Here is an 18,583-nt window from a genome sequence, read left to right on the forward strand (position 1 = left end):
ATGATTCTCAACAACTATTTACTGCATTGCAATGAACAAAGTAAAGGCAAAAAAGTGTTTATTTGTCAAATAAATTGGGATGCAATGTGAGCTTGAATTGGATACCATGCAGGAATTTGCTAGGATCTCAAAACCAGATTATGAACATGCTTTGCCATAGAGAAACACATGATAGCGTTGGATTATGAACATGCTTTGCCACAAAAACACACAAAAATGTGGGGTAAGTCACTTATGAATATGAAGTTATTATTTTGCTGTCACTTTCTCTGTTTTATAACCCAGAAATGGTATCAAATGATAGTTATCTGTCTCCTCTTTAATCTGACATGCATGGCATATCTATCCGATCACGGTTTGAGAGTAATTCAAACGAGAGTAATGGGTGTGCACCGGTAGGTTGTTCTATATGACATTATTTTGCTGTCACTTTGTCTGTTTTTATAACCCAGCAGGATCGATATACAGTACTTGGTATCAATGGATAGCTCTGTGTCTCTTCTTTCATCTGACATGCTTGCCATATATATGCGATCACGGATCATATGCGATATACGCGAGTAATTCAAACGAGAGCAGTATTTTATGCTGCAATTTGATTTAATTTCATTTCATACTTTCAGTTTTACAATTTGCATACATGAATGTACAGACAAGTGTGTAGTCCCCACTTCTCACGCAACAAAGGTTTCATCTTGCTGCGACGAATAGTTCCGGAGCAATGTAACAGAGAAGAATGGGTGTGTTTTTTGACGCAAAAAGACAATATAAAAAGACAAAAAGCGTATTATACAATTCTTACATTTTGAAATGTATCTCACCACAGTAAGCTGCCAGCTGGACATTACTTTCATGTATGTGTAGGCCAGACTGTCCTGGCAATGAATCTGGCAATATAAGAACCATGGTGGAGGGAGACTTTGGGGCTGAGCAATTTACATGTGTCTCTTCTTTCATTTGACATGCTTGCCATATATATGCGATCACGGATCATATGCGATATACGCGAGTAATTCAAACGAGAGTAATGGGTGCGCAGGTGAACACAGAGCAGTATAGACTGTAAATATGATGCAATTTCATTTAATTTCATTTAATTTCAGTTTTACAATTTGCATACATGAATGTACAGACAAGTGTGTAGTCCCCACTTCTCTGTCACGCAATAAAGGTTTCATCTCGCTGCGACGAATAGTTCCGGAGCAATGTAACAGAGAAGAATGGGTGTGTTTTTTGATGCACTTTGCGTCAATCAGGCTCTAAGGGTTAAATAAACTCCTGGTGTACTTACAAACTTTCCAATGCCTCGTTTTATGAGTACAGACCCTATTTGTACTATTGTAGAAGTTTGGTACCATTTCGGGCATTATTAGTGGGGTAATTTACCAGATACAGCGTTGGTTCCATTAGCGCATGCAATAAGCCATTCGGTAACTTGACCAAGGGAAAAAAGCTTGGGGGGGGGGGGGGGGATTGGCTTGAGGTCATGGTGCAAAAGACCCTAGGGTGAAATTACTCAGAACCATCCCTTTAAAGCAAGTCTAAACAATGAAGTATACATAATTTCTGGTTCAACAGAAGAGAGACTGCATTTGTAAATGTGTTGAAATGAAATAAGAAAGGGTATTGGTATTTTGCATGTGTACCTCTACTTCAATAAAAGTGTAATGGTTTTTTACTGTATAAATAGTGTGATGCAAGTTTGGTATTTTTCCTCTTCAGACTTTCAACATGACCTTTAGAGACTTCAAATGTCACCATTGATCCAAGGAGACGTATCAGGTTCTGCAGAATAACAAAGTGACCGGTGGAAAGCCATAACAGATTAAATCTGCTGCAAGTCCTGTTACACACATAAATATGTGTGAGGCAGTAAAGCTTGTTATGGGGGTATAGTGAGTTGAGGTGTAGGAAGATCCAGTGGTGAGTGGGAGTTGTACATGTTGAGAGCCATTGACTGTATGACGTCAGATTCTCAGATAACGCATTTCCTTCACAGGAAAAACCATGGAACATAGTCATTAAAAAAACACACACATACACACACACACACACACACACGCACACACACACACACACACACACACACACACACACGCGCGCACACACACACACGCGCACACACACGCGCACACACACACACACACACAGGTACACTGGCAGGCTCAGAGTGAGTGAGTGAGAGAGAGAGAGAGAAAGTGAGGGAGGGCCATAATTCCTTTATATTGGACACATAACTGCTATACAGAATCACATGGGGAAATAGATATGAAAACAGTGAGTTTACAGGTAAAGCAGGAAACATATTTGATATATTGACATATGTTTGTGGTATAAGGTGACATTGAAAGGGCTGAACATCTACCAGGATAAGTAAACAGGGTCCAAATAAATGAGCAATATTGCTGAAGTCAGTCGGTTTATGTCCAGCAGCAGATGATTAGGCCAAAAACAGATAGTGGGTTGTGTAAGTCTACATTAAAGCACTGGATAGGTTGAGAGATCTACGGTCTGAGGTCAAGGAAGTCAACATCTAATCCTCTGTGTGACTGGAATTACTCAAATGTGACAATAAAATTAAACCATAATCTCTCTCTCTCATTCATACTTTCTTTCTCTCTCTCTCTTTCCCCCTCTCTCTCACCTCTCACACACAGACCCCCCCCCTACACACACACACAGAAACACACACAATTAAAGGTCCAGTGCTGTGCGCTGATATCAGAGGCAGCACCACTTCCTCTTGCACCCCTCCTCATCCTACGCCTGTTAGTTCCACCTGAGCTGCTATATGACAAACAATCAAAGCCACTGGAGCAGAGGCTAACTGCACACACACGCACACGCGCACACACACACGCACACACACACGCACACACACACACACACACACACACACCACACAAGGAGAAGTCTTAAATTAAGTTATCATCATTGTGTTGTCAGGAAACTATTAAATAGTTGCCAGGGAAACTTCAGCCAGTGTGTTTGTAATAAAGATTTTAGAGGGGAATGTTCTAGAATCTATGGCTAGTTAGTCGTATGTCTGTTATCAGTCTTGTCTATGAAGTTGAAATGAAGCTAGAAAACTGTGCAGGATGCTGGGATTTCACTGAACCTGAGTCCTATCAGTTAATACAGCACAGTACATTCAACAGAGGAAAGCATCAGCATAATCCGTCTGTCAGCATAAAAGTCATACTCATCTGATGCTAATGCATTCAAAACATATTTTAAAGCTTGTGTCCTACCTTAATTACCTTTGACTGGAAAGTCTGCATGATGTGGCTTCCACTCAAACGCCATTAGAATCTCCACAGATACCATTAACAGGTCATGATATTTTGTTGTGGAGTGGCACTGGAACAGCAAGATGGCAAGGTAAGGTTTCAGTTTAGTAATTATTGTCATGCTGCAGGGAGTTTGATGTTATATTGTCTGGAAATAAGTGGAATATCAACATTTGGGTAATATTTGAGCAACCTTTCCAAACACATAGAAAAGCAATTTGCAGGACACACCTATCTAATATTATGTTACATGGAATGTTTAAAATCAGGCAATTAAGAGAGTCTGTTCACAACTCACAAACAGTCTGTGACAATGTAGAATGTAATGATGAAAATGATAATTTATCATGAAAAAAAAAATATATATTTTGCACCTGGATTCAGTGACTCATCTTATCTGTACAACTCAGTCTGCTTCTGTAGTATTGATATTTGCATGTAATTTTGTGCATTATGTAAATGTCAGTAGTTTCTATGGCTATGAAAGTAATTGAGGAATATTTTGTTGACAGAATTGCACTGGCAACACATTGCATATACACACACACACACACATTTGTCTACACCCCCATAAGATCATACATTAATCCACAGATACATACACACAAAGAAATATCTTTAATATACATCACAAGGCTGTCACTAAATTTCACAGAGACATTTAGCTTTTATCTAGCTTTCACACACACTTACACACACACACACACACACACACACACACACACACACACACACACACACACATAGCACACACTCAAGCCCTAGCCAATATAACGGATGGAATGGAAAAAAGGCATAAACAAGGCAATTAAAATAATTCACACCATAGCGATACCTCTGAATTACACTCATGTGTGTTGCATACACACCCCTAACTATTCAATACACCCATGTAATCCCCCCCCCCCACACACACACACACACAACTAACCACCCTTACTCCAGGGAAACAAAATCGAGGAAAGTGAGGACAAGGAAAGACAAGCAATGTGAGTCAGAATGTTAGAGAGAAAGAGAGCGTGTTAAGGAAGTGGAGAATGATGGAGACGCGAGGCAATGGGGGTGGCTGCTGGTGGGGGAAAGCAAACAGGGGGCTTCGAGAAAGACGCGTGTGCTAATATTGACTAGCGGGCTTGGCCAAACACAGACGCGCGCCCGTCACAGTAATGACAACAGCACAACGAGTCATCGACACGTCTTATCACCACCTTGAATTAGCAACCGCTGTTTGCCTGATTGCAACTGTTCATTGCACATGGCTACCTTAGCAGTGCAAGCAAAACACAGTCAAATAACCCCAACACATACACAACAAAAACACACAGCTAGACAGTCTCACAATCTTGTCTGTGTGCACACCTCTTTTCATAACAGTTATCTGAGCAATACACACACCAACAGGGCTATTCAGAACAAACCTCAGCAGTACATATAAGGAAGGACACACTCTTTCCGAGCATAAAGACAAGAACTCATTTGCACATTCACAACACACACACACACACACACACAAACAAACACACACAAACACACAATTACTCATGCATACACATTTATCTGAGCTGTGTATATAAAGACAACATTACACGCGATGTGCCTCAACACATGCATTAAAGCAATATTGACTAGTGCAATAAATAACACATCTGTCATTAAAAACTTGTTAATCCTGCCGTGCTGAGGCGAACTGGACGAAGGTTAATCACACAATAGGAACCTGATGTTGCCCTGAGAAAGGGCCGATTGTACTGTGGGGGCATTGCACAGAGGCAAGCAACCAGCTTAAAGAGAGTTCAGAGGAGAATTTAGACTGGCTGGACGAAGGAGAGGGGTGACTAGACTGGACAGCTTTTAGATTACAGGTTAAAAGAAGTCTGTGAGGCAGTGTTATACTGACAACTTCACTGATAGAGTTGAGATGATTCTATTGGCTCAGAGGTGCCGGTGTCTGACGGCTGACTCCGAGGTCCTGAGATGGTAATTTCCATCTGACTTTGCAAATGAAGTGCTGCAATCACAAGTGAGCTGAAGCACAAAACAAAACAACCAAGAATAGCCTACCCTCCTGGAGAAGCAACCAGCAAGCAACCAAAGACACACACACACACACACACGCACACGCACACACACACACACATGCATGCACACACACACACGCACGCATGCATGCACGCACACACAAACACACACACACACGCATGCATGCATGCACAGTTGCACACACAAACAGATACACACACCTCAGGGATTCACCATGGTCCCAAAAGTGAATGCCACTCTTACTTATGGCAAAACACTCAAGTCACACAGTCTCACCAAACTAACAAACACACACAACACAAAAACACACACACACACAAACTCAGTGCACATGTGTTCAAAGGCCATTGAGCATACTTTACACATTTACTTGTGCACAAACAGTCACAGAGAAAGAGAGTGAAAGGGGGATATAGAGAGACAGATACAGTGTGAGGGGAGGGTGAAAGGGGCAGAGGGAAGGAAAGCAAGATAAGACAGACAGAGAACTCAGAAGTTTGTAAATCCCAAAGATATGTGTGCCAGTTGTGAGGGGTAGGACAGAGATATGGGGAGTGACAGCAGACAGATTGCTGGCCCCTGTGGTGGTCCCTGGGGCTGTGTATGTGTGTGTGTGTGTGTTTAAGTAGTAAGGAGGGATGCAAAGTATGTGTGTGTGTGTGTGTGTGTGTGTGTGTGTGTGTGTGTGGTAAGGAGGGGGGGGGGGGGGCACAGCTGGCCTCCTGTGCCCTCAGCTACAGATCTGCTGTCGCTGCGCAGCACACTCCACATAGCAACAGGATGAGGAACCATCACGAGAGAGAGGATGGACTTTCATATTTCACCTTAAATATCTTCATCACACATTATAGGCCTACTCAGGAAGAGAACGTCGGAGAATATCCATGCCACCACCAAGCCAACAAACCCAGTTGTTTACAGAAATAAAACAAGGCAATTCCCCTTGCCACCAGTTGCTGTAGAGCACCTGCATTTAGAAACCAGATTATAGTTTTCAAATGGGGAATTACCAGTGTGTCCAGTAAAGGACTCTTTAAATAGCCTGTCTAATAATTAACCGATGTGCACAAGCCAGTGTGGGACCAGTGGTAAACAGAACTGTGTAAATCTCAGATGGGGCCTAGTATTAACACAAACAATAGGGACATAAGCATTGTGTTTGAGTATCTGTTTTTCATTTGCTAGTTTGGTTGAGATGTCTTTAATAAAAAATAAAAATAAAAAATACCTTTTCATTCTGACTGAAATACGAACAATTTTCAATAACTAGAATTCAGTGGCCAGTTTGGTTGGCGAGCCTTGCACCTCTCGCACATCGGCTTTGTTGATAGACACCCGGGTCTCTTCCAGCGTGTTACAATTAACCTCCTGTCAGAGAAACAGACAGAAAGGAGACGTGTTCAGAAAAACCTCCCCTTTCGCTTCTACTTCATGTGAAATGGACCCCTTAGGCCTACGTCACATATTCCTAGGTCTATTTCGAACTGCAACAGAATCAGCACTCGGAGGCAAACAACAGGCCATAATATTCAGCCTCATTGTCTAGGGATATTTCATGGATAATGCGCGTCGCGGCTTCACTGTTTCTCACGCACCTGTCAGAGGAACAGCCCACACAGCCAGTCCACTTATTAACGGTGTGCGCTCGAGACTCAGACTGAAGCGGTGCGCTCTTGCCCATAGCCTGCATGTTCATAGCCAAGTGTCTTACACATGAAAAAGCTTTCCTGAATTAGAAATGCCGCGAGCCCTTGAAATGCAGATGCCCACGGTGCGACGGGGAGTTGTACAACAGCGGGAAACCTGATTACATATGCGCCACTTGCGAGAAACTATTAGGCTATTTTAAAACCCCGTCGTCCACATCAAAACGACAAAACAAAATCAGTTCACTTGCATATCAGAGGCCAATAATTCAAATAAAGAACACGAAAGAATGCTTACAAATCCTCATTTTTAGTCGAGTTCCATTCATATCAGCACCACGAACGCCATAGTGCATTCAGACGTTTTTAGCCGATTAAAGGCAAATGACACAGTAAAGAGGAAAGCAAAAACTTTTAAACAGATTCACAACACGGCCGAGCACATTTGATTGAGCTCAAGAGCTTTTGGTGGGTTCAACAATCGACCTCATGTGCTGACTCTCATATTAGAGAACAAATTGAAAAGTTTAAGATGATCTTTATTCAACATTATGTGGGTTAGGTAGGCTATGCCTATCATATACGTTTCAGTTCGATGTGGTAGCCTATTCAGTTAAATTATGGTGTTATTCGCAAAATAGACCAATGGGTCTACTGTCTAGGGTCCTACTCGAGGCTTTGGCTATTCAAACCTAACCTGTTGAAACCTAAAGGCCACAAGGTTAACGGTGGTGGCCTACCTTCTTTGACTTTTTGAAGTGCAACACTGCCGTAGGGTGCCATACAAATTATACGGTGAACCACTGACATCTTGTGGAGCGAAGGAGAAAAGAGGTGGTAACAGGTGGTAGACGCGATGATTAAGGACCACTAGGGTATTGCCTAGTAATTCACGTGACGAGACCGTGAACGTAGTAGAAACTGGCGCTAAACTTCAGCAAAGTAGGCTAATTGACATTTCACTCGACCTTTTTACTTTATCTCTAAATGTTGCATCAATAAACTCTCAACATTTGCCTGAAGCACATACACCTTATATTCCCCATTGCCTTTAAGTTTGTTTGTGGTGTGGTTCCGTTTAAAATAGTTTGGAAGTTATGCTCATCCAATCACCTGCTTCCAGGGAGGGTGGGAGTGTGGTCACAGAAAGAGCAGGAGATAAGGAGATACCATACCAGTGTCACTAGCATCGAACGTAAAGATGAGCGAACACCAGCGGGTGAGTGATATTTAAATAATTAATAACATATAGGCTTGTCCAACTATGCACTATGATGACTGTATATATTAAAAGTTGTATGTAGTGTCCAGCCAATGCAACCAATCAGTTTGTTTCCAAGCTTAACAAAATAGTTGTAGATTCTATTATTGCAGAGTATACAATATAGGCCTATGCATCGTGAATGCTGCAATCTGATCAATCGAAAGGCTACAACTGTATGAGCCAATGTAATGTTCATTGGCATCCAGAGCAAACTTCGTCTCAAGCAGACTGTGTTTATACAGTGGAACTATGTAGGCTAAACGGCATGTGTGTGTATATAATGTAGGCTGTTTGTTTTCTGACATTTGCAGTCACCCCCCGAGCGATTGAAGGCCTTGGAAGACTGGCTTCAAAAGACCAAAACAACATTAACTCAAGTGAATGGTCAGCGGAAATATGGCGGGCCACCACCGGGTAAGTAAACTTTTAACGCGCTATAGCCTACCACACCAATCCAAACTTCTGATGAATTATTAGAGCTCCTTTGGCTGTTCGTTTCACTGCTGTTTCCACAACTTTGAAAAAACAGGATCTGGGGATAAGCTACAAGTAGTGTTTGAAACAGTTTGAATAACAGTTGCCCATGCAAGAGACTGCCTGTTAACAAGTCATGGTAGGCCTACTCCTTTCTCATGCGCTATGTTTAAATTTTAATTAGGCTCGGAGCATCTTTGCCATTTCAAGCGCAACAGCATGCAATCTGGGTGGATGTAGAATCGGAAACGCCTGGTGCACTGATGTGTTGCGACATTTGACGCAGGAAAAAATGGCCACCCAATACACCACTAAAATGATGAGACAGGCAACCTGTTTGCGAAAGTGGCCAAGACAGGCAACCACTTGCGAAAGTGGCCAAGCTTCCACAGCCATCGCTGTTTCAGCCATGGTCTCCCCTCCCGAGGCTACCCCCAGGCCTTGTTACTGCGCGCGGGTGTTGTGGATAATTTACTGCACCTGGTACTAATTATGATTGTCTAAGAACTTAATCATGGTGGTAAAATGGGAGAGATCCATACCGTGGTCCATGTCCTAGGCAAGGGGTCGGGCGAGGCTTGCTTACAGCTCCCAATCTTGTTCTCCCGAATTATTCTCATTCTTTCACCTTACTCTTTAAGTGTATTCTCGTCATTCTTGTATCTACACTGCTGAGAATAAAAACAATAGCAACCATGACATAAATAAAATACTTTTTTAAAACAAATAGCATAACAAGTTTCAATGTTTGGAACATATTCCTACTAGTTTGTAAAAGTTTCCATTATGTGTTTGCTTAAGTTTCCTATGTATTGTCCTCTAGGTATTGTATGATATAGCCAGACACTTTACCAATAGATGCCCATTAGTGTCAATTAAAACTATTAGTCCCCACTAGACCATTATAATTTCAGAGATTGTTTCTGTTATAACAGGGCAAGTTAGTGTTCCTACTCCTGGGATGTTCTGTATTTACATGAATAATGTGCACAGTAGGTACAGTATAGCCAACCTTTCTTACAGGGGTCTGCACTTTTGACCAGTTTTACAGGTAATACAGGCATTTTAGTTTTGATGGTTTCATGCTCTCATGTGCCAGCAATTCATTGCACACCACACACTGGGGTTTCTGTCCCATTTTGTCCTCAATTTAATTGAAACCATTATCCTACTTCAAATATTCAGGGTATTCAAGGTAGCATTTTAAATGGTACCTTGAATAAAACACAAGCGCCGCGACCCATCCAAAACGGTTCCTTGACCCACTTGGGTCCCGACCCACCAGTTAAGAAACACTGTGTACACATATGTAATGGGCAGAAATGAATTCAGAAAAGTTTAAATTGCAAAATTATATGTAGAGATTTGTCCAGACACACAGAACAAGATGGCATAATCTAATATGCAGTAAATCAAGTCATTTCAAGCTGTAAGTTCACACAGGCTCACACATAGATAAAGTAAAACCTTGATGTCAATATTGTACAAATATTTATGAACTAGCACCAATTACAAGTAGAAAAAAGTTGGGGGGGAAAAACTATTTTCATTAGCGTAGAAACGATAAAGTCCACATTTAAAATGTATCATGTGCAATGAATATTAACTTTCACCCTTTCCCCTTCTCTTTTTAAAAAAGTTTCAAGGAAACTCAAATAATCCTTTGGGAAAATATTCAAAATATAATTGGATTTTTCAACGCCGAAGCAAGATCTTTGGCACTCTGTGGAATTTTATGCTGGACCAAATAACTAATGAATATAATGTGATAGACCTAGATTATTTCACAGAATCATGTCTTGTTGAAAGAGAGTAAAAGCAAATGTAGATATCAATTTGAAAGTGAAAGATTCTTCATTTGGGTGAAAATGATTTATTATTTATTATTTTGATTACTGTGGAACATTTGGAAAGCATTATTTACATGGATACATGTTGCAAGTTATCCATAAGGATCCTTGGATGTTCAGTGCATATTTCAACCCAATCCAGTTCAAAATAAGCAATTTATGAGATTCAGAGTACATGTAGGCTACCACATCAATAACTAAATTTAGCTCTAAGAGAAATAAAACAAGATATCATAACTAAAATGTTTATGGACAAGTTGAGCTTTGCAAGGTCACATGACGGTAATATAACTTTTTTTTTTTTTTTTTCCGTGATCTGTCAAATTCTGGAGTTTGGCAATGGCATTGAACAACCCTTCTTGAAATATCAATATTTGTATTTTCTTAATTAATACAAACATGTATAAAACTGACAGTTAGTACATACTGTACATTCATTGTGTGTCCTCTCCTAATGATATCTGATTCTGATAAGAACGTCACGTCATGAACATTTTGAAACTGAAACATGGGTGGTATATGGTACATAGGGCAGCCGTGGCCTACTGGTTAGCGCTTCGGACTTGTAACCGGAGGGTTGCCGGTTAGAACCCCGACCAGTAGGCACGGCTGAAGTGCCCTTGAGCAAGGCATCTAACCCCTCACTGCTCCCCGAGCGCTGCTGTTGTTGCAGGCAGCCGGGATTAGTGTGTGCTTTACCTCACTTTGTGTTCACTGTGTGCTGTGTTCACTAATTCACGGATTGGGATAAATGCAGAGACCAAATTTCCCGCACGGGATCAAAAGAGTATATATACTTATACCAAAGTCCTTTTAGGCAAGTCCCTCCACTCGGCGGCCATATACCAACGTTTTATGGGCACTCATCGGGCACAGTCTTTGGGTCGAACTGCGCGTGCGCAAGGCTTCACGACACGACTCCAGCGGCGAGATCACAACACATGATTGGCACGATGTCTTCACAACACACCATATGATTGGCACGATGTCTTCACAACACACCATATGATTGGCACGATGTCTTCACAACACACCATATGATTGGCTCAATGTATTCAAATCGCACCACACGACAGTGTGCATAATAAGGGTTTTCATAGCAAAATCATGAAACAGGGCAAACATATTTTTACATTTGTTTTGCACGGAGTATCCATGATGCCTTCCAATGATTTTAATTATTTTAAAAACCGTTAATGTTGCTGAACATTTGTAATTCGTTTTTCAAAATATATATGGGCATTTAAGAAGTTGTGTCTTACTCACTGTCAAATATTTGTTTTGTACAGTACCCAGAATTATTGGCACCTCTGCTAAAGTTGACTAAAAACGGGTATAAAAAATTATCTGTTGGCAATTTATTGTAATCTCACAATGAAAACAATGAGGAAAAATCCAACCTTGCAAATTTATTTCAAGAAAAAGGAAAATCTCATAAATAAATATGTTTAACAAAAACCCGTCGCTCACAATTATTGCCACCCCTGCATGCAACAACATTACGTTACATTTATAGCGCTTTTCTCAACACTCAAAGTGCTTCACATGGAAGGGGGGACCTCACTGACCACCACCAATGTGTAGCACCTACCTGTGTGATGCACGGCAGCCATTATGCACCAGAACGCTCACCACACACCAGCTTGAGGTGGAGAGTGAGGGAGTGAATGAGCCAATTACAGTGGGGGATGATTAGGGGGCCAGATTGAATGAGCCAGGTTGGAAATTTAGCCAGGAAACCGTGGAATCCCCTATAAGTGCCATGGGATCTTTAATGACCACAGTGAGTCAGGACCTCGGTTTAACGTCTCATTCGAAGGACGGCATCTCCTACAGTACAATGTCTCCGTCACTGCACTGGGGCATCGGGATCAATCTTTTTGGCCAGAGGGAAGAGTGCCACCTACTGACCACCCACCAACACCACTTCCAGCAGCAACCTAGTTTTCCAAGGAGGTCTCTCATCCAAGTACTAACCAGGCCCACAGCTGCTTAGCTTCAGTAATTCAGCTTAGTCTCGCTGCTGGCCCTTACCTTCTTAAGCCTCCTTTTACCAATAAAATAGCTTGTATTATTCTCGTATGACACCCCATAAAGTTGGAGAATACAAAGACCATTCGTCTTTACAAAATCTCCCCTGATTGTCCAAAGTCCGCACTTGTGCATTCTTCTCTTTGACTGACCCCACTGTTTTTCTATGGAGTTTAGATCAGGGGACTAAGATGGCTAAAGCTTGATTTTGTGTTCAGAAAACCATATTTGTTTTGATCATGACCCACTTTTAGGCAGAGATTGACAGATTTCCTTTGAAATGTTCAGGTTTTTCTTGGGGTTCATGATACCATGCACCTTAATTAGGTTCCCAAGGCCTTTGGGAATAAAAACAGCCCCACAATATCACAGCCCCTCCACCATAATTCTCATTAGGCATGGGGTTCTTTCCAGTATATCTCATTTTAACTTCTTTAAGTTAATCAGAGTGGCTGAACTTTCAGAAGTAGTTCATGACTTTCTTTGTCACTAAGGTATGAAAATAAAGTGACCGGTTAAATCCTCTAGTAATTTTTCAACATTGGTAAGACAAGAGAATACACTAAATTTAAATAAAAAGAAAGTGTGTTGACATGTCTAGAAAACTAGGCACTTTGTTGAAAATTATTTACAGTTAAAACAATGATTAAAAGGTTCTAATAAACTGGAAATGTGACAAACCTACTTGGACAACCATCTTGCCCCCACGTACAGTATGGAGGATGATAAGATAGACACAAAAATCCATGAGAACCACTGTTACAGAAAAAGCTATCATCTTGGGGTCACCAAGTCCCGAAAAAAATCTTCAAAAGTAGGCTCTGTGTTCAAGTTAATGTTAAGTAAATATATATTTTTTTGGTGATGACAAGACTCATTGCTAATAGATTATTTAGAGGGCATGCCAGGTAAAGGCCTGTCCAGTCATTTAATTACCAATGTAAACGGCAGGAGTAATTGAATGGTACAGTGACTTTGTCTAGAAGTGTGGTCTATTGTCAGATAAAATGAAAATTGAGCTCTTTAAGCTAGAAACACTTTAGGTGTGTTTGGCATACATAGAAGAATGACTAGAAAATGCTTCTGCTTTTGTATATAAGATTTTCTAGGGGTGCCAATAATTGTTAGTAACATGTTTTTGTTAAAAACATTTATTTCTTTGAGATTTTCCTTTTTCTCAGAATACATTTAATTCCCTTCAAGGGTGGATTTTTCATCATTGTTTTCATTGTGAGAGTACAATAAATCGCCAACATATTGTTTGATACCTGTTTTTAGTCAATTTTACCAAAGGTGCCAATAATTCTGGAGGGTACTGTAGTTAGGATTGTACATCCATTGTCGATTCGGTTGATCATCATAAATGTTAAGGCAGCATTGTGATCTTACTCCTGTCTCCAGTACACAGAAACATTGGGGCACACTCTGCTACACACACACACATAAGCTACTATAATTCCAGTGCCTCTAACTTGGAGAAAAACTACTTCCGTTGTGTCTCAAGAAAAGCAGTTAAGTGTCACAAAATGTGATTGATCCAAGATGAATCTATTTGAAAGGAAGGTGCGGTTAAAAAAGGCCCAAATACTATTTTTCTATATTTGCTGTATACATTACTTAATCTATAATGCATCTCCAAAATAGTGCATGAACAAACTATAAATAGGACTGTAGGCTCTGTGTTCAAGTTAATGTTAAGTAAATATATTTTTTTTTTGTTAAAGCAAGGGAATATTTGGTGATGTTTGACATTTTCTGTGTACATACCATCTCACCATTTTTGGGAGGTCCAGGAACCCAATTACATGAACATCGTTTTGTTCTGTAGCTTCTGCAGTGCTCACCTCTTTGGACTAAAAGTGGTGATGACAAGACTGTTATATCCTCCACAGTTGATGTCTTTGTATACCCTGGAAATCCAGAGTTCTCGGAGAGCACAATGGAATTGTCTCTGTGAGACACTCTGGCAAGGAGCAATGATGCATGTTACTTTTACTCCAACATTCCGGGGAACCAGCTAAACTGATGAAGACAGCGCTGCAACGTTGGAGGACAGTACACATTGGTCGTAGTGTTATCCAATTGCGTCAAAGTCCGAAATCATTCAGAGTAAACATGGTGTAGTGTTATCCAATTGCGTGCAGTGAGATTTTTAAATGCATGCTTGTTGCCACCCCTCGAGTTGGGCCATTACGTTGTTCTTGGCCAGACGATTTTCTTTACGTTTCTTTACGATTCCTACTCTATATCTTACAAAATTCAGGGTTGATTTTCGTCATGCTGGATATTCTGTTTAGATGATGATGCCTTATACATTTTAGCTATTTTTTCTGGATTGTCTGGAAGAACTTAAACAGAATGGTCCTTTGCTTTAAAAGCGAACTATAAATAAAATAAAATAAGATCTCCATAAAGATAAGATACCCATTAAGTGCTTAATTCAGTCTCAGTCGACTCATAGAATACCTCCATGTCCCTATGCAAAGAGAAATTATTATTATTATTAACCAAGTGCTACCAGAGCAAGGGCGCCCATCTGTTTCCACAAAAAACTCTTAAAGACCCAACTCTTCCAAGAGTACCTCCTCTCCTAACACGTCTAACAACCCAACACTCCCTTCTTCCCTCCTCCTCCACTATCTCTTTCAACTACACTTTGACTAGTACTTAATCTTCTGCACCCTTATCCTCTCTAGTAGTAATACTTATTGCTGTAGTATCAGTTGTTACATAAGGTCTCATGCAATGGTAGCAGAAATGTTATTTCTCATTGTTGTAAGTTGCTTTGGATAAAAGTGTCTGCTAAATAAAGAAATGTAATGTGTTATTGTCATTGTTTTAGAGTGAACAAAACGTTCTAGTCCACACTATAAAAAAGTTAGTTGTCTAAAAATGTACCACATTCCTGTGAGCACGGACAATAATGTGATTTGTTTGTCTGTCTTTTTGAAGACTGGACCGGTCCTGCTCCTGGTGCTGGGTGTGAGATCTTCCTGTGCCAGCTCCCGCGCGAGGTCTACGAGGACACCCTGATCCCGCTGTGCCAGTCAGCCGGCCCCCTCTATGAGTTTCGCCTCATGATGAACTTCAGTGGGCAGAACCGCGGCTTCGCCTACGCCAAGTACGCCACGTCGGGTGCGGCGCGCTCCGCCATCCGCATCCTGCACCGCTGCACCCTGCCCTGCGGCACCTCGCTGGTGGTCCGCCTCAGCACGGAGAAGCACCAGCTGGTTCTGGAGGGCCTTCCGGGGGGCCTGGAGCGGCCGGCGCTGATGAAGGTGCTGGAGGAGTTGGGTGAGGGCCTGGTGGGGCTCAAGCTGAAGACCGCCCTGGTCGGGCCCCAGAGGGACAGACAGACCACGGCACTGGCCACCTACTCCAGCCACCACGCCGCCTCGATGGTCAAGAAGGTGGTGGTGCAAGGTAGGCCGAACACGACTGTAGGCACATACTCTATTTTAGGATGCTTAGGAGGGTACATTATCTAGCAGACAACAATAACTTGGAATTCCAGGCTCTTCAGAAACCACTAAGTGTGTGTGTGTGTGTGGCGTGCAGATCTCCCACCTCTCTGTTGTGGCATTTCAGATTGTGTGTCTTTTTATGATTGCATTAATATTATGGTTGCATTAATTTGGTCCTTTTCTCTCTTCATTGTGATTTGGTATTAGGCAATCAACGTCTGGCTAATATTAATGCAATATATGTTTTGAAATGCATTCAAAACAACCTCTGATGTAAACGATGGTAGTCAAGAGCTGGGCCACAGATTACTGGGTGAATGATGGCCTTGCAATTTAATGGGGTAATGCAAATAGACGCTGCTGAGGCATACATGTGTTTTGCAGGATGAAAAATGCAGTAGATGTTGACAAGGATCTTTGATGCGATGCTACACGTGCTTTGAGAGATGGGAATATTTTACTTGCAGCTCATGAACAGTTTGAAGTTAAATCAATCATGTTTTTCCATTTTGCCCACATGCTTCGAGTTACAGTTTCTCTCATTTGGTAGGTGTGCCAGAGCTTAAACTCTATCAGCAGCAGCATAAAAGAGGTTGTGCACACAATGGATCCAACTCAATTTTAGAAAGTTCCAAACATTCCTCAATAAGAACCCAGAAAATGTGTAACACAACAGGGTTTGAAGTGCACCACCATTTACATTGGCACAAACATGTTGCTGTTTTGCCAGATCTAAAGCCATCCCTGGGTAAGTTACTTTGCCTCCATGGGTAAACCTAAAAGAAGAGCCCTGTGTCTTTGTCTTGTTAGGAGAATGAAGCTATTGTCTCTTCTATTGGGTGCTTACTTACCCAGGTTTGTCATTAAACCACATACTGGGAATAGCCCCAGGGATGGATTTATTCCAGATTATGATTATGACGAAGATTAATTGGCATACATAATAGAGCTTGGTGTACTTTCAGGTTTTGTGGTGCATGTTTGTGACATTATTGTGTTGGATCATTTAACAGCTGTTTGTGGTTTGTTATTTTTATCGTCAAAAGATGTCGAGCCTACTTCAAAGAGGCTGGACCAGAATGCGATTTATTTGTATGGAAAATATAAACTGTTTTGATTTTATTTTGTCAAAGCATCTGTTTAATCTTCCTGTGGCAGCACAACAATGTTAATTTCACCAACACGGGCAGGGAGCACAATGTAAAAGCATGCTTAGATTTGATAATGGGTCAGATTAACATAATGGATGAGTGATGGGCAAATTAGGTTAGTAGCTAGGTTAGTGGAGTAGTTAGGTTGCTCCACTAGTAGGATGTCAAATGGAGTAATTAAAGACTTCACTAATGAATGAACTAATTAATTCAAATGTGTTTAATTCGTCAGTGATTTTGTTCATTCATTTATCCATTATTTTCTATCCAGTTGTACTCCTGACCACAGCATTTGTCAAGCTGTTTGTATGTTTGTACATTTTAGCCTTCAAGAAGCAGTTTGGCGTTACCTTGGCAGTGAGCTGGACGTCCTCCACCGCTCTGCCGACCAGTCCTGACCGGTATGACAAGCGAGGCACATCGCCACTGCGGCGGGGTGGCAAATCTCCCCCTAAACCACCGCGCATGTCACCCCCCAGCCTGTCCATGCCACCTTCCCAGATGACCCTCCCCAACAGCCCCCCCGGCCTGCCCCCCTCGCCCCAAAGCTTCCTCCCACCGCCCGTCCCCCTCCTCCAGGGCTTTTCCCCAACGGTGGGCGTCAGGCCCGATTTGGGGGGTCCCATGGGGGTCTTGCAGGAGCACAGCCCTGTGGAGGCGCAGGGGGGAGGCAACCCCGTCTTCTTCCTGCGCTGGCTGTGCGAGTCCATGGGTCTCGGGGCGCCCCACTACGAGCTGCTGCAGCAGTACACTTGTGCCGAGGGCTACCAGCACTTCCTGTGGAAAGTGGCCATCCCAGGGCTGGCCGTGCCGGCCTTCCCCGTGGTGGCCCACGTCCAGCCGGACCCCGAGGCGGGGGTCGGCGGCCTGATGAGGCAGGCCCAGTGTGTCGCCGCCATGGAGCTCCTGCAGAACCTCCTTAACCCTCCCCAGGTCTGACCGCCCGGGGAGGGGGTCTAGTCTCGCTCACGCACACAATCACGTATGGTTGTTCATCAAGTTCGTTAATATTTTATTATTTTTAATGGTGTTTTTACTCTTGTTTATTTTTTATGTAATGTTTTAACTATGTTTTAATTGTGTTTTAACTGTGCACTTTATTATATTTGTGTTTGTTTTTCACTTGGTGGTTTTCTTTCTACACGTTTTTCACTTTTTTGGTGTGGGTTTGTAAATAGTGTTTATAGTGTGCTGTGTTTTGAATTTGATTTAAAAAAGAAAAGAATACAAGTCATGTATTGTAATTACCTCATTTATGTTCAAGACTATTAAAAGTCTGAAACATTTCTACAGGAAAATTGTGCTATTCTTCTGAATTTGCATATCCATATGCAGGGCTTTCATTGTTCCCATTACAATACAGACATTACGGG

The 18,583-nt window shown here is 41.8% G+C and overlaps 1 protein-coding gene across 1 annotated transcript; it reads left to right on the forward strand.

Annotated features, from left to right (window-relative positions):
• dnd1 (DND microRNA-mediated repression inhibitor 1) lies at positions 1–18,149 on the forward strand. Its single transcript, XM_076292711.1, has 5 exons — positions 1–40; positions 124–148; positions 8,560–8,654; positions 15,548–16,018; positions 17,536–18,149. Exons 1-5 carry the CDS (start codon positions 1–3, stop codon positions 18,147–18,149), a joined length of 1,245 nt encoding a protein of 414 aa, XP_076148826.1.
• The last annotated feature ends 434 nt before the right edge of the window (positions 18,150–18,583 follow it).

The sequence above is a fragment of the Alosa pseudoharengus genome, unplaced genomic scaffold (genome assembly GCF_046254945.1).
Source record: "Alosa pseudoharengus isolate Yale_2024_CS ecotype anadromous, Long Island Sound unplaced genomic scaffold, YU_APseudo_1.1 YU_APseudo_1.1_scf_19, whole genome shotgun sequence".
NCBI classification, from domain to species: domain Eukaryota; kingdom Metazoa; phylum Chordata; class Actinopteri; order Clupeiformes; family Clupeidae; genus Alosa; species Alosa pseudoharengus.